At 47.1% G+C, this 15,954-nt stretch overlaps 1 protein-coding gene across 2 annotated transcripts in view; it reads left to right on the plus strand.

Moving 5' to 3' along the window:
• Positions 1-15,954, plus strand: part of MAPK8IP1 (mitogen-activated protein kinase 8 interacting protein 1) — a 409,187-nt gene that overhangs the window by 244,652 nt on the left and 148,581 nt on the right. For both annotated transcript variants that reach the window (XM_078684384.1, XM_078684385.1), the window contains exon 4: positions 12,622-12,703. In XM_078684384.1, coding sequence (XP_078540510.1) covers positions 12,622-12,703 — 82 coding nt within the window. The remainder of the gene's footprint in view (positions 1-12,621; positions 12,704-15,954) is intronic.

The raw sequence follows: 15,954 nt of genomic DNA on the forward strand, positions 1-15,954 counted from the left end.
ACAGGCTTTTACAAGGTGGTGAAGCTGAAACTCTCGACAGTCAACAGATGCACCCCAAAGCCCGGGTCCCCCCCCCGCCACCTCCAACAACAAGAGAACAAAAGCCAGCTGTCATGGCCGACTTCCCCTGGACGTTGAGCCAAAGAGGCCCACTCCACGGTGGTCTCACCTTACCCGCCCACCTTATCACCTCTCGCTTTTCAACGCCCTGCAATCCTGTCCCCTTGTCTTCCCTGCTTGACTCAAAAAAGGGCCACCACCTTCCCACTCGGCGCCTCTCCCGTTTCAGAGGCCGAGCCTGCTCTCAGGGGCCCTCACACTGTCAGGGGCAGAACGGGCCATTCAGGCAGTGTTTGCTCGGCACACCTTGAGGTGTTTGCAGGACTCAGGAGGACACGGGACAGCGGCATGCCACCGAAGCGTCACACCCTTGGGGGGGTGAGAGGAGGGTAAGGCAGCAGAGGTGTGGTGAGTGTGTGATGAGTTGACAGGCTCCATACAGCGCTGACTTCAAGGTGTGTTTACTGGCCACAAACCCCTTCATATCTGCTCAGTCGAGAAGGTCAGAGAGGGTCCTCTAAGAACAGATCTCCTAAAAGAAGCTCCTTGGCAGTGTCCAGGCTAACTTTGCTCGCCATGGTGCCATGATACCAGTTCAAGTTGCCGACCTAGGCCTCGTTTCCTTAAGTTTGCGCTGATCTGGATGAAGTGTCAGCGATCGAAAATGTCCTCTGTCGTGAGAACTGCACACCAAACTCACACACCCGCAGCCCGGCCACCTGTCACCCACCTTCAAGAACGGATGACGCTAATCTCAGGGCCATGTAGAATGTTACTGGACCGCTGAAAGCGCCATGAAGCCATCCCGACAGCAGAAAGCATTATGCAAACACGGAAAGGGTCTATTTATATTCGTCTACACCTCATGAACAAAACACAGAAGTGCTACGTAAATTCCAGCTCCGAGGACCCTAAGAAATAAAACAAAGGTATCATTAAAAGCATTTCACTCAACACATAACATAAATGAACAAGACAACAAAAAAGAGAGAATAAATAGGACGCCACAGCTAAATAAACAAGCATTTACAATGCAACGGTTTCGCCTTTGGAAAAGTTAGAGCTATTAGCAATGTAAATGACAATGCCATTTATTTATCTGTTTTCAAAACCAACACATAAATACAAATTTTGTCATTTACAATGCCAATAGCTCAAACTTTTCCAAAGGCGAAACCTTTGCATTGTAAATGCTTGTTCTTCCCCTGCAGATGCCCCACGGCCCTGCGGCCTCTTTGGGGAGCTGTGAGCCTCTTACACCTATAATATTATGTCATGTCTATTTGTATAGCGCTCTACTCATGCGTGAGGGTGTCCAGGCGCCGGAGCCTTACTCTGCAAAGACCCCTGTGTGCTCTGGACCCAGTGTATCTCCAATTACAAACATCCCACTGGTCTGGGGTACCTGGTTCATGTAATAAGATTATAAAAACGGTCTCAGAACAGTAAGTGCGCCCCTGTAAGGGCTCAGACCGCTCCATGCACAGATATCGCATTCATTTCTCTGCACTGCTGTTGCTTTCAGCAGGGGGCTGAAGGGGGTGAAGGGGAGGGGGGGAGAGGGGAGGTCTCATTTTCTTTTACCCAGTATCTTTCATTCTATACAATTATGCAAATCCAGGCTTTAATGTAGCAGTCAGCACGCACTGAATATCATTAATGATTTCAGTTTTTCTATTAACCAAAGTCAAAGACACTTAGTTCACCCTCCTCAAAGGGAGGAGTCAGCGGGTTCAAGCCTCGACCTGTGACCTCTGACATGCCTGCAGGGGGCAGCAGCGGGACCGCCAGGCTCCCGCCAGATCACTCGTTCCAAGGAAGAAAGGATGCGTCATTTTCAATTTGGGAGAATTGTATCTGATTATTAGAGCAATCTGGTGCTCATACGTCAGTCATGATGGCAGCTAGAGCTGGAGGGAAAGGGGCAGGCATCCAAACAAGCATTGGCAAAGACAAGTAGGTCAGGGCTCAGTATGCTTTCTCATGAAAACACAGCCAGACACCAATGCTGTCTGAGTCCATCGGCGCATAAATAACTCCTGTTCTAGAAGCATCGAGAGGGGACCCAGCCCAGCCGATGGACTGCAGCTCAGATTAGAGTTAAACTGAAGAGCTTCTTATCATACGTCATAGAACGTCTGAAATAAAAACGATTTACAAACAAAATAAGCATTGGCAAATGCAGACGGCCAGCCCTCCACCCCAGAGCCATTGGCTTTGCCAATAATTGTGAAAGGGGAATTGACTAATGTAAAAATGTGAGTGCGCCTCATTTATGAAAAGTGACGCATCGCTGTGTGAAAACAGCGATGCGTCCCTTTTCATTGCGCCCTCCTTGTGACATGCCGGATGCGTCATATTTACAGTATGACTCATCATTGTGCAAAGAGTTACAGATACGTCAGTATTTCTGACGTATCTGTAGGCACAGAAATGACGCATTTCTGGAGTGTGTCACAAAAGTGACGCACCGGCAGCGTAAAAGTGACGCACAGCCTCATAAATGAGGCCCAACGTGCTTACATTTTTAGCACTACACAACATAGAGTTGCGTACTCACTTTTGCAATTTTTCAGATTTGTGGTTCTTTCTGTGAACTAAATAAACATATCTGCGCTTGGTTATAATGTGATTGTCTCTATTGTGGCTCTTTCTGCTGTAAGTTATGAAAGAAGGTAACACCCCCTATTATATATAGGTAGTGTCTGTCAGACTTGCTTACAAAGTGCCTGTCTGTATGCAGGAAGTTTAACACCTCAAGGTGAGTTTAGAGTGAGATACAACCTTGCAGTGAAGCGCCGTGAAGCCCTTGCTGAGGAGGCAATCAGTCTGAGACCCGCAAGGAGTAGTTTAGAGTGAGGTCAGGGCCGGCTTAAGGGCAGTACGACTGGTGCAGCCGCATTGGGCGCTGACCTGTGGAGGGGGCGCCGACCTCAGGGGTGAGCGCTGTGTTTAGCGAAAACTTATGATTAGAGAGATGAGGGACACTAATGCCCGGTGGTAGTGAGAGAATCCAAAGAGGCGATCATGGGGTGTGGAGGTGCCAAAAAGGATTGTTGCACCGGGCGCCACCATTGCTAAAGCCGACCCTGAGTGAGGTGCAGCCTTGCAGTGAAGCGCCGTGAAGCCCTTGCTAAGGAAGTAGTCCGTCTGGCCTAGTCCTCTCTTCTGGAATTCAGGAAAGGACTCTGGACCGGGCTGTCCATCTGGGCTCCTTCGCAGCTCTGTTCTCGACACCCGGATACCCTCGCGGGAGATTAGCCGCGCTTTGTAAATCCTGTTTGATTAATTAAATGATTGGCCGCACAGGGGGACAGTATGACACGTGGGGATCTATTTACCGACTTGTCACGCAGGGCAGCACAGCAAGTCACCTCGCAGCTCTGCAATGCAGGACAGAGAAAGGGCAGGAAAGTGCCGTATTTAAGACAATACAGAGCGTTCCAGCTTCTTCCCCAGCGCAGCACGGTGCAAGGGTGCCTTGGCTGCATGCAGGATTTTTTTTGTGTAGGAAGGGACACCTTCCTGCACAACAATAATCCTAAGAGGCATATTCCACTTTCTATATGTGGTGCAGATGTGCCCTGGGTTCCTGCCAATCAGGTTCCCAGGGCCTGTGTTCTTTCCTCAAAACTGTACCTTTTTCGCACAATTGGCACATCCCTGGCCACAGGTAAGCCCCCTGTAAAAGGTAGCATGGGTACCGAGGGCACTGTGACCAGAGAAGTCCTCTAAGGGCTGCAGCACTTATTGTGCCACCCTTAGGAGCCCTGTACCCTGACACACACACACTGCCTTTGCAGGCTGCGTGTTTTGGTGCAGAGAAAAGTGAAGAGTCGACATGGTTGTGCCTGAAACCCCACTGCCTGAGGCCTAGGTAAGTCACCCCTCTAACAGGGTGCACTGGCCCTCAGCTGAGGGTACAGTGGCATGAGCACTGTACCCCTACAGTATCTAAGCCAATTCTTAGACATTGTAAGTGCAGTAATGCAATAAAGAGTATATGGTTTGAGAGTTGACCATTACGAACTCCACAGCCCCATAATGGCTTAACTGAAACCTGGGAAGTTTGGTAGTAAACTTCTCAGTACAGTAACCCCACACTGATGCCAGTGTGGGATTTAATGTGAAATTCACTCAGAGGGCATCTCAGAGATGGCCCATGAAAAGCGATGAGCCCTGGTGTGGTTCCTGAGTGGCTGCCCGCTTTTTGCCACCACCAGACAGGTTTCTGGACCCCCGGGTAGAGGGTCTCCACTTTCTGGGTCCAGAAGCAAAGTCCGTCCTGGGCAGGGGTGTCATGCCTCCTCTCCCAGGATGGGCTGGGTCCACAAAAGGGAAGCTTCAAAGGCCCGCCGCCTTTGTAAGCCGTCCCTGCCTTTTGCTGCCCCCAGCAACTGGCTCCCACCGGTTCTGACCCCACTTTGGGTGGGAAAATCGACCTGAAAGCCAGGTTAGGAGGAGAGGTGTGCACATCTTTGCCATTCCACCCCTCAGGTGGGGGAGGTGAGGTAAAGCACACATCTGAGTACCATTGAGTTGGTTAACAATGAACATCTGTTATTCAGCGCCAAGAGACCCCGTTAGGGGTGAACGTGCGCTTTAGAAATACACATTATGTTATCTCAGCCCCTCCATCTTGAAGATGAGGGGACCCATAGGCAGAGACTCATGACCCCTCCCACTGGTGCGTGGTATAAGAGGGGGTGTACCACCTCAAAGACGGGACCAATTGATCCTGACCTGCACATCCCTTTAACGTCCCTAAATTTAGTATTTAGGGGAAACCCCAAACCTTGCCGGCTCAGATTCGAGGAAGAAAGAAGAAGGACCGAAGAGCCATGCTGATCTAGGAAGAAGACGACTCCAACTGCTTTGGCCTCAACCCTAACGGCCTGTCCCAACTTCGACCTGCCTACAGTGGAAACCCCGGCGTGTCCTGCAGCCAGCAACCCCCCAGATCCTGGAGGACCTGCCCTGCACCCATCTTAAAGCCTCTGTCTCTTGTGAGCGCCGGATTTGCTCAACAAAGTCTCACTCACAGAATCCGGATCCAGTTGGTTCTGCGATTTTGAATCACTCTTCGCCTGACCCCCATGGCCCTAGTTCAAGTGGCGCAACACCCACAGGAGGTCTCCTAAGTGGTCCTGACCTGGGATCTGGTGATCCCTGACCCCCCTCAAGCCTCAGACCGACACCTGCAGCCGCAACCTGAAGGGTCCCACGCCCGCGACCTAAGCTGGTAAGAAGACCCGACACCAAAAGACACTCCTCCCCCCAATGCCCCACCCCCTTTGGTGGCCCAACCAATGGTGTCCAGGCATCCCCAAGATCCAGGACACCTCTCTGACTACATCCACTGGGCTCCCGACGTCCATTTGGCACTCTGCACCCAGGTGCCTCTATGCTGCTGGTGGTGCAGCTCCGGTGCTTATTATTTGCCTCTGCAGTGCTGATCCTAACCGTAGGAGCTTAGCTTCCAGACCCAAGTGGCCTTCCCGTAAACAGCCCCTAACCGAAGGCCACCTTAGCCCCATTGGCTAACATTGGGCTTCTGCACCCGGCTGCACCAGTACCATTGGTGGTGCAATTTGAGTGTCTAACCCCCAAAACTCATACTTACAAGTCGTTTACTTACCTGTAAACCGTTAACACTCTTTTTCTCATAGGAACTAATGTTACAAGTTTTCTGTTCCTAAAAATTTCTGTTTTGACCAGTGGTTTGTATGAGAGAAAAGTACATGTAACATAAACATGAAAAAGTCTTACTTTCCTTGTTTTGTAGGATCCACTTTGTGATATCTATGCATATCACCTGAGTAGTCGATGTAATCCAAAAGTAACGCAAAAGTAATCCAAGTAATTTCTACAAAATGTAAACTGTTTTAAAGCATATACAAACCTGTAATGATTGCAAAGCCATTCCCAATTGCATTTCTGTGTGACGTTTTACAATTAAAAGTATAGTTTACCTACCTGTACCAAGTCCTGCTTGGTTCTATAAATAAAACACAAGTATACTATTTTTATTCTGACATAATTGGTCTGGATTCTGTGTGTAATCAGTCCCTGATTGAGTGAATACAGTAAATGCTTAACACCCCCCCCCCGTGATAAGCCTAACTGCTCACTCACACTACCACAAAGAAAGCTGTTAGTGATTATCAAATGTAGCCTCCGTAATACCTCTTGGGATCCCCTGGACTCTGTGCACACTATACCTTACTTTGGTACAGTATATACAGAGCCAGCTTCCTACAAGGAGAAAGATATTTCTCCCCGTGACGCCTCTCCTGGGAAGGCGTATGTTTTTTTGCGTATTCCCAGGTTTACTAGTTCTGGTAAGTCTGGGAATTTGCCAAAAACCATGGGCATTGCGTGCGAACACCCACGCAATGCCCATGAAACACCTTACCAGGGCAGAGTGAGGCAACGCAGCGATTTGTGCTGCGTTGCCTCACTACAGATTTATGGAGCCACTCGGGGCCACACAAAGTGACCTTGCGTGGCTCCATAAAACACAATTACGGTCTGCGTGGCTCGTGCACCATGTTGTGTGGGTGCAAGAGCGACGCTAACTGGCTCGTAAATAAGCCCGTCATAAGCAGAGTTTGCAGGGCTTCTGTGAGATCAAGTTTGGTGGGACTCACTGCAACGTTTCGGTTTCCTAAGGCTTTGTGTGTGTGTGAGTCGTTTGAAGACTTGTTTGTGGATCCAGTGGACATCCTTGAGGTGCGGGTGATGTGAGTGTGGGGTGGGAGGCGAAGGGTGAGCCTGGCCGCTGAGTTTTGTATGGTCTGGAGCCTTCTGGTCAGTTGAGCGTTGCTTCCAGCACAGAGGGTGTTGCCGTTGTCCTGCTTGCTGGTGATGAGAGCTTGGGTGAAGGGCTGTGAGTGTTTGCAGGAAGTCATTTCAAAATCTTTTTGAGCATCTTGAGTGTTTGGAAACAGGAGGCAGAGGCTGCGTTCACTTGTCCTCTTCTGGTGAGCTGGTGGTCAGTTATTAATCCTAGGTCTTTCGCCGGTCATCGGGGAGGTGTGAGTCCAGTCTGAGCGAGTCACTGAAGTGTCCACTTTTAAATACAGCTGTGCTCTTTTGTTTGCACTTTATGCTTTTTTTTATTTGTTGGAGTCTCAGGGCGAGATGGTCCCCTGAAGGACGCATCCTCTGTCTTTGAGAACTTAATTTCCTGTTGGCTGAGAGTTCAGTCAAACACGTGATGGGGGGGTCACCAGGAGCGTTGTTGTCATGGGCCTGGCAGCTCACCTATCAACTCAGGCCTGATTCTGTGCTGTGAGGACCCCCTGCCCAGGGGTCCAGTAGACACTGATTTCTGTGACATACCAATTACTGAGAGTAGTGTGTCTCCAGAGATGAGCTGCTGAAGCATTGTTGTCTTTTTTATCAGCAATCGAGGAAAGCTTATTATTTTTTAATAACATAAGTAGTGGGCTCTTTTAAATATTTGAAAATTTGCATCAAGAGTGTGGCAGAAGCTTTCCTTTGTGTGGCTTATAATTGGATCTTGTGTCAAAGTGTTCCTGTAATTGAGGGTGCACGTGCTGCGCAGAATGTTCATTGCATGTACTGATGAAGGTCTTAAGAGCTATGCGAAGGCGAAACGTTTTGACCAGACTGTATAGTTCAGATACAGCCATTCTCTTTCTGCAAGAGATATACCTATTACATAATGGTAGTAAAATATTGAGAGGTTTGCTGGGTGTCTGCCAGGGTGGTAGAGGTCATGACCTCTGCAACCCTAGCAGATGACCACCTGCCACAGTTACAATTTTCTGCCAGCCTGACATAGATCTCGGTGGCTTCAGAGAACCCCAGGACACAGCAGATCCTGTGAAGGCGCTGGAGGACTGCTGAGCGGCCGCCATGTTTAATGCAGCTGCTCAACAAAGTCCATTGTTTTTCAAAAACAAACTCAGAATGCGGGAGGTTTTTTTAAATAAAAAAATAAAAAAAACTGTTGACTCTAACACCCTAGGAGTTTTCGTTCAACGTGTGGAGGTTACATGCATTTTTCCTGTTCAGAAGTGCCAAGCTTATCTTGGCTACACGAAGAGGTAAATAAAAGGGCATAATAATATTTGTTCTAAATGGGTGGGAGGCCTTAGGCAATTTGTTTTATTTCCCAAAGTCCTCAGAGCCTTCTGACTAGGGTTTCCACCGATAAAGAGACTGGTGTCTGCATTAGCTGAAACTTGATGGTTATCCCAAACCTAAACAGAGCTAGCGGGCCAAGAGTTTGCTGGACAGGGATCTCCACCGCACGTTGGGCAGCATACCCTGAAAACTCTAAAGAAGCCCCCTATTAATAAAAACTCCCCCGGTTCCTCCACGCGCTGTGTGATGTTGGTCAGCGATGGAGGCCAAATGTGGAATATTCCTTGAGGATCATCTGTTATAGATGGTGAGGCAGACTAACCATTGTGTGGGTCCTTTTAATGAAAATATAACAATTGTGTTGGCTAAAGTTTATGCCCCAAAACGGTCTCATCCTCATTCATTCGAGCTCTGTCCAATGAGCTTTCAGATTTTCAAGGGCAGTTAAATAATATTGGGGAAACTTTAAAATAATCTTAGATAGCTAGTTTGAAAATTTATTTATTTATCAGAATCCACCTTGGGCTCCTCCCTCAAGTGTGTGAAAAGTAAACACTATTTCTTTCTTTAGGTTTTGTGTCGACAGTTGTGATTTTTGTATTTATTCTTCATCAGATGCTGATGTGATTTTGTTTTTAGTATTGAGATCATGAATGTGTTTCTTATTAAGACTCGTGAAATGGTTTGCTGCTCTAAGACGTCTGAACAAAAACACTTTTCAAACAAAGGGTTAGATTTTTCTATTTATGAGCCATAAACTCTGCTCAGATAGAACATTTTCCCATTGTTTATTTATTTATTTAGAGTTTTATATAGCACAAACATGACCCTCGAGGGTATCAGAGCGCTTTACACATGAACAGGGCAAAAGAGCTAAGCAAAGCAGACAATAATAAGCAATAATAAGTCAAAATAAAAGTACATGTAGTAGTGGTACAAGGACGGTTTGAGGATCGACCTCTAGACCCACATAAAGAAGCATAAAGATGCATAACGCGCTAAGGTGCCGCGGAACATTGCGCACGTATAGCCAGTGTGAATTGTCAAAGTCGATGCGACAAGGCCCTTTGAACTAGAGAAGGTATTTGTTCATCAAGAACAGTTTTACTTGTGCTTTGAAAGACAGCAATGGTGGATTAACTCAGAATTCTGAAGGATTGGAATTCCAAATTCTTGGGGCCGCGCCAGAGAAGGCCCGGTCGTAGGTTTTCTTCTTCTTAAATTTCTGTGGTTTGAGACGTAAAGATGCATTGCATCTCGAGGATCTAACTCGAGGAGAATTTTGCTGTGTAACTGACCAAAAGTGGACCCCTCCTGAGGCGGAAGCCGGGAGGTAGACTATTGCGCACTGTGTACTCTGTGTATTCTGCTGATTGATAGCATTTATAGCACATATTTTATTTGCGGCGATTTAGATACAATTTGATTTGCACTATCGTGTACTCTGCTGACTAATAGCATGTGATACACATATTTTAATTGAGGCGATTTTAAAATAATTGACTTGCACTTCTCGAGCACTCACCATTATTTTTGGCTGCTCGATTCTCTTCCCTCGCACTTGGGCGGTCCCAGCCGATCTTAGGGCTGAGTACCGAGACCCGGGCGAAGATCCCCGATAGCGGACATCTTGGGTGGGTGGCGGCTGCAACTGGTAGCGCTCTAGTCATCCCTATATAAGGAAACACGGTATGCCTCAGTTTCGCCATTATCCTAACACAACCCCCACCACTAAGTATATTCGGGATCTCCACTGGTTAAAAAGTGAGAACCAAATTAAATTTAAATCGCTTTGCTTTATGCATAAAATTTCCACAAAAAAAGCCCCAAAATACCTTCAAAATTTGGTACATCCATATTGCCCCTCTCGTGCTCTTCGCTCTTCTGCAACTAACAATTTTATAGTCCCTAAAATCAGACGCTCACGCATGGGCGGCAAATCCTTTTCTTTTCTGGGACCCACATTATGGAATTCTATGCCCAGTTCAGCCCGAAACGAGACCAACTACATGAGCTTTAGGAAAGCCCTTAAAACCTGGCTGTTCAACATCTAAGCTGGCCCTTGTTCATAGTAAAATTACTCATCTTCCAAATGCGCCGTGAAACCCTTTGTGGGTAGCTGTTGCGCTATATAAATTAAATGAATAATAATAATAATAATAATAACTCCACCAGATAGATCCAGTTTTTGTGCAATGCACCTCGGGGTTTGGAGTGTAGAGATTTGTGTGTCATACAAGCAATTTCTAGTTGAATTCTTGCCTCAAGAGGGAGCCACGGTAGAGATTTTAAATCTGGTGTGACGTGGTTGTAGGGTTTGGATCAGGTAATAAGCCTCGCAGCTGAATTAAATGAAGCCGTCAGGGGGGCCAACTTTGATTTTGGCAAGACCAAAAGGGATGCATTTTCATAGTCCAGCCTGGAGATAACTTGGGTTTGAACCACTGACTTGAAGTCTTCGAAGGGGAGGAGGGGTTTTATTTTCCTGAGGATGCTCATTTGGAAGTTAGCTACTCTGGTAGCGGTGCTGATGTGTTCTTGCATGTTCAAATTCTTGTCAAGTGTTATCCCCAGTGATTTCGCTGAGTCAATGACCTGTGGGATGCAGTTGAGGGCTGTTAGATGTTTCAACCACTCTGCAATGTTGAGTGAATGTTTGGGGGGGGGGGGTGAAATTCAGAGGAATTCCTATTTAGAGTGTTTAGTTTGAGGTGGTTTCAGCTCATCTATTTCTTAGATTTTTGCAGAGTTGCATTAAGATAACTTATATCTTCAGGAAAGGCGGTTTCAAGGCACGGTTGTATATAATTCTAGCTGGGGTCCAGAAAAGCTAGCTTTGGTGATGTCACTGTGAAAAAGTCCTGTATCCCAGAGCACGGATATTCTTCTGTAGTTATCATTCGCCCCCTAGCGAGGAAGGGAGCCCTTGCACCACAGACACCAGTGGGCACTCTGCTGCCTGCACTGCAGCCTGACCCACTGGCCCACTGGGGGCACCATGAAGGCCTGTGTCTGATAAGGGGAGGAAGCCACTGTCAGGTAATGTGAGTGCACTGGATGTTTATTCCTCCTGACTCTGGCCTGACTACGCCAAGCAGCCATGCATCTCTGCACAAATCTCCTCTCCCAGGACTACCTTCCTCTCACTTCTTCCAGCTGTTTCCTTCTTTCCTTTCATTCTTGGATGTTGACTCTCCAACTTCCTTATGCACCTTCATCCCTATTTCCTCCTCATAGGTGTTTCCTAAAGGTTCCTTCTTCTATCAGGCCTTCCATCCTTATTCATTCATCCTCCCAGATGGGCTCTCTTCCACCTCTTTCCTTATCCCAGATGTGTTTTCCTCAACCCACCTCCCTCTTCCTTTCAGGTGGGCCCTCCTCATCCTCGCGCCGTCACTCAGATGTGTTCTCCTTTCTATCCGTCTTGCCCTCCTCAGTTGTGCCCTGCTCGCCTTCCCTCTCTCCTCCCGGGTGTTGCTTCTTTCCCTTCTTCCCTCAGGTGTGACTTCTTCCCTTGTATCCCTCCTTCGACCTCCCGGTCTGCCTTTATTCCACCCTCCCTCCTTATCTCATGTGTGCACCCTACATGCTCCCTAACAAGTAGATTCATCAAGCTTAAATCTGCTCGCAAAGGGGCAGATTCTCAGAATCTGCCCCTTTGCGACCGGTATTTTTGCATTTGGGATGCATCATCCCAAATGCAAAAATCGCTAATTAAGAATTCGCTAAATTGCGATTCTTTGCATTTAAGGAATTTCAAATTGAGATTCCTTAAATGCAATGCATGAAAGGGAAAAAAATAGCGAATACGCTAATAGGGCACACAAATTACCATGAAGTACAACTTCGTGGTAATTTGCAAAAACTTTGAAAAATGCACTAAAGTGCATTTTTCAAAGTTCCATGTTCGCAACATATGTGCACATATCAATTTCAGGGGTGCAACAGGGTGTCCTTTGGACACCCCTGCACCCTTGAAATCGCAATCTCAATTTGCGAATCGCTAATTGCGATTAGCAAATTGAGATTGTCTTCCCATTCATTCCTTTGGGCCTGTAGGCCCATAGAAATGAATGGGGAGATATTCCTTAATTGCGACTCGCAATTTGCAAGTCGCAATTAAGGAATTACTAGAAATCGCTATTTTTTTAGTGATTTCTTGACGCATAGCATTTTGCTATTCCTTAATAGCGAATCGGTATTTTTCGCTAATAAGGAATAGCAAAATGTGTTCTTGATGAATCTGGGGGTAAGTCTTAAAAAGTAAGGCTTAGGTAACGTGGGCCGAGGGAGCTAGGACTAGATGGTGCCCGGTACGAGAGAGGTGGTGCCAGGGAAGCCGTACAAAAGAGAAGCAGAAAACAGAGATTGCTTGTTGGCTCAATAGGACTGTTGACCTCTTCTCGCCTGTGGCTAGTGACAATGCTTCTTTCTTCTTTCCCACAGGACACACTGAACAACAACTCCCTGGGCAAAAAGAACAGCTGGCAGGAGCGGGTGTCGCGGTCTTCGTCGCCACTCAAGACTGGTGAGCTGGCCCAGAGTGGCATCTCTGTACCGAGGGCAGCAACCTATGCTCTCCCCCCATTTCTTGTCCTTCCTTCAAGGGCACAGCGTGTTTGCTGAATTGCGATTTATCACTGTGTGTCTAATCCCAGCTTCACCACTTCACATTGTGTGGTCGTCAACAGTCGCTATATCCTCCTAGTTTCTTCTCCTACGTGCATTGTTAAGATTACTGATAGATGCACTTAAAAGTGTTCTCAACAATACCAGAAAACCACGGGTGACGTGCAACACAAGACATGAACGTTGTACCCATGCTTGTGTTTTGCGATTCTATTTATTTCCATCTACTGTGGAATTATTCGCATTGCTGTACATGTTGATGTTGTAGTAGTATTAGAACATTATTTTATGTCCAGATTTGGGACTCCTGGTTTCTGCCCTGTTCTCTTTTCACACTTGTAGAATTGTTAACCTTTTTCTATAACTTAAAAAAAAATGTAAACGATAGAGTATGTTGTAAGAAACGTTCTGCCAGTTGCTGAGGAGCATGGGCGAAACTTAAATCTATCTATCAATCTTAGCCCACAGCATGCTTGCAACCAAAACCCCAGTCACAGACCAACGAACCCCACGAGAAGACATCAGGAGCCAGTCTGGGCTCCTGCAAATAGCAATCACTGCCCATAAAAGTACTTCTAACATGACATTGAGCCCTTATAAGGGCCACAAGCCACTATCACAGCTCCCATGACCCCGTTAACACACCTATAACCCTGAGAACCCCCTCAAATAGTGCACAATCCCACTAACACATCATGCATCCACCACATACAACAGTCACAGCCCACACGACTCCTGCAAACATCACATGCATCCTTGGAAGACCTCTCAAATAACACTGGCACCAAACGTAGGGCCTGATTCACAGAACTAAATTAAGACAAAATCCTAAACTTACTACCATTTTGGTATTCACAGAAGGCATTTAGGAGTCCTAAAGTTAGGAGTACTAACTTTACTACTCCTAAACTGACAAAAATCCTAACTTTAAGACTTTCTGTATTCACAGAAGGCATTTAGGAGTCCTAAAGTTAGGACTCCTAACTTCTGTGAATACCAAAATGAGTAAGTGCCTTCTGTGAATACCAAAATGAGTAAGTGCCTTCTGTGAATACCAAAATGAGTAAGTGCCTCCTGTGAATACCAAAATGAGTAAGTGCCTCCTGTGAATACCAAAATGAGTAAGTGCCTTCTGTGAATACCAAAATGGTAGTAAGTTTAGGATTTTGTCTTAAGTTAGTTCTGTGAATCGGGCCCATAAACCCTACTAATAACACATGGGTTTGTGGGTACCCACTCAAACACTCAACTCATACGATCACCACTAACAACACATGCAGTCCTTGGCATCCCCTTCATCAAAATGTACTGCTCACAAGACCCCCTTGTAAAGACTCAGTATTCAGGGGTTTGGGCGGTTTAGGGGCATGGGGTTCAGAATCATAAATTTGGTTTTCTGGGGATTGATTTCAAGTCCCCTTTCTGTGCAGAACTCCAGAAAACCATCCAACACCCGCTGTAAGCCCATCGGGGATTTGGACAGCAGCAGGGTGTCATCCGCAAACATGATTGCGGGCACCCTGCTGCCAGTCAGTTTTGGGGCATCAGTGTTGGCAATCCTGGTCAGGTGCGCAATAACCCCATTCACAAAGAGGCAGAACAGGGTTGGTGCAAGCACACAACCCTGTCTCACTCCTCTGCGAACGGGGAACCTTTCGGTTAAGTTGCCGCTTCTCCCGCACCTGACACGTGCGAAGTTGTTATGATGTAATCTCATCAGGATTGCCAAAATGTCTTTCGGGACATTCATCTGCTCCATGACCTGCCACAATTTAGCTCTTGGCACCAAATCGAAGGCGGCACGTAAGTCCACGAAAATCGTGTACAGAGTGCCGCCCTCAATTAATGCTGTCCTCCAATATATGAGGTTCAGCCTAAACATTTGGTCAATTGTGGATACCCCCCTCCTAAATCCTACCTGGTAAGGGGTCAAGACGTCTGTCTCCTCCAACCAGTTCTGCAACCGGTCCAGGATCAGCCTACCGAAGAGCTTTAGGGACCCCTCAGGATCGCATTGAATATCAGCAGGAGATAGGGCGCCCATACCCCTGGTTCCTGCTTGAACAGGTCACCCGGTACCCCATCAAGCCCCAGGGCTTTCCCTGTTGACAACCCCGCTATGGCAGCCCGAACTTCTTTTTCCGTAAAGAGTTCACCCTCAGGGTCAATCACTATCGTGTTTTGGGATGCACTCGGGACCTCATCCTCTATGGCGTACAGTGACTGGTAATGATTTTGCCATGTGCTCGGGGCTGTGTTCGGCTCAATTGCGGAGGTGAGATCCTCCGTTCCGTTGTTAACTATCCGCCAGAATTTACTAGAATCTCTGGTAACAAGTGCGCTAGAAAGGTCCTCCCAGTATTGTTGGTCCCATTCAGCCTTGGCGTTTACCAACAATTTCTTGTGTGCCCTTCTCCTAGATTGGATCTCCTCCCTGCTTCTGCCCGCCTTTATTGCAAATAGCAGTTCGCGTTTGGAATCCCTGCATGTCGCATTGTACCAGGTCTTCTTGCTTGTTCCGCTAGTTTTACCCCTCCCCTTTATGAATAGATCTAGCTCCATGGTGTTTATTAATTCTACGTGAGTCTGCCCTAACAAGTCTCTGTTGGTTCCATCACCGAGTTCCTCACCAATAAAAAAAGCCCTCTCCAACAACGGGATGATTCTGGCATAAAGTTTCGCTAACTTATCGCCAGTAGTGGCCAATTTCGCCCACCTTACTCTCCTTCGATTGTTTTCCAGGAGTAGCCCTGACTTTAAACTTTGTTTGCCCCGACCCAAATCCTCGGTGCCTGGTAGGCATATTCAAGCTCCAAGACATTGTGGTCACTATCCAGTCTATCAATAACCTTGAAGTCGATGATTTGTGACCACGATGACAGTTGAACGAGGATATAATCTAATCTTGATTCGCTCCCAGCTTTATTAAAAGTGCATTTGCTCGGAATATCGGATTTAATGCGCCCGTTACAGGCCCTTAGGCCTTGATTTAAGGTGAGGGCGGTAATCTGAAGAGCTAGGGGAGTCCAAGCTCTTGGTGGAGGTGCCACCGGAGCAGGTATCAGCCACCTTGAATCCTCCTCAAGGGAGGGTCCATCCCGAAGGCCTGATAATGGCTCATAGTGCGAGTTTAGATCCCCTCCAACCACA

Source organism: Lissotriton helveticus, chromosome 3_2, assembly GCF_964261635.1.
Source record: "Lissotriton helveticus chromosome 3_2, aLisHel1.1, whole genome shotgun sequence".
In the NCBI taxonomy this organism is placed as follows: Eukaryota; Metazoa; Chordata; class Amphibia; order Caudata; family Salamandridae; genus Lissotriton; species Lissotriton helveticus.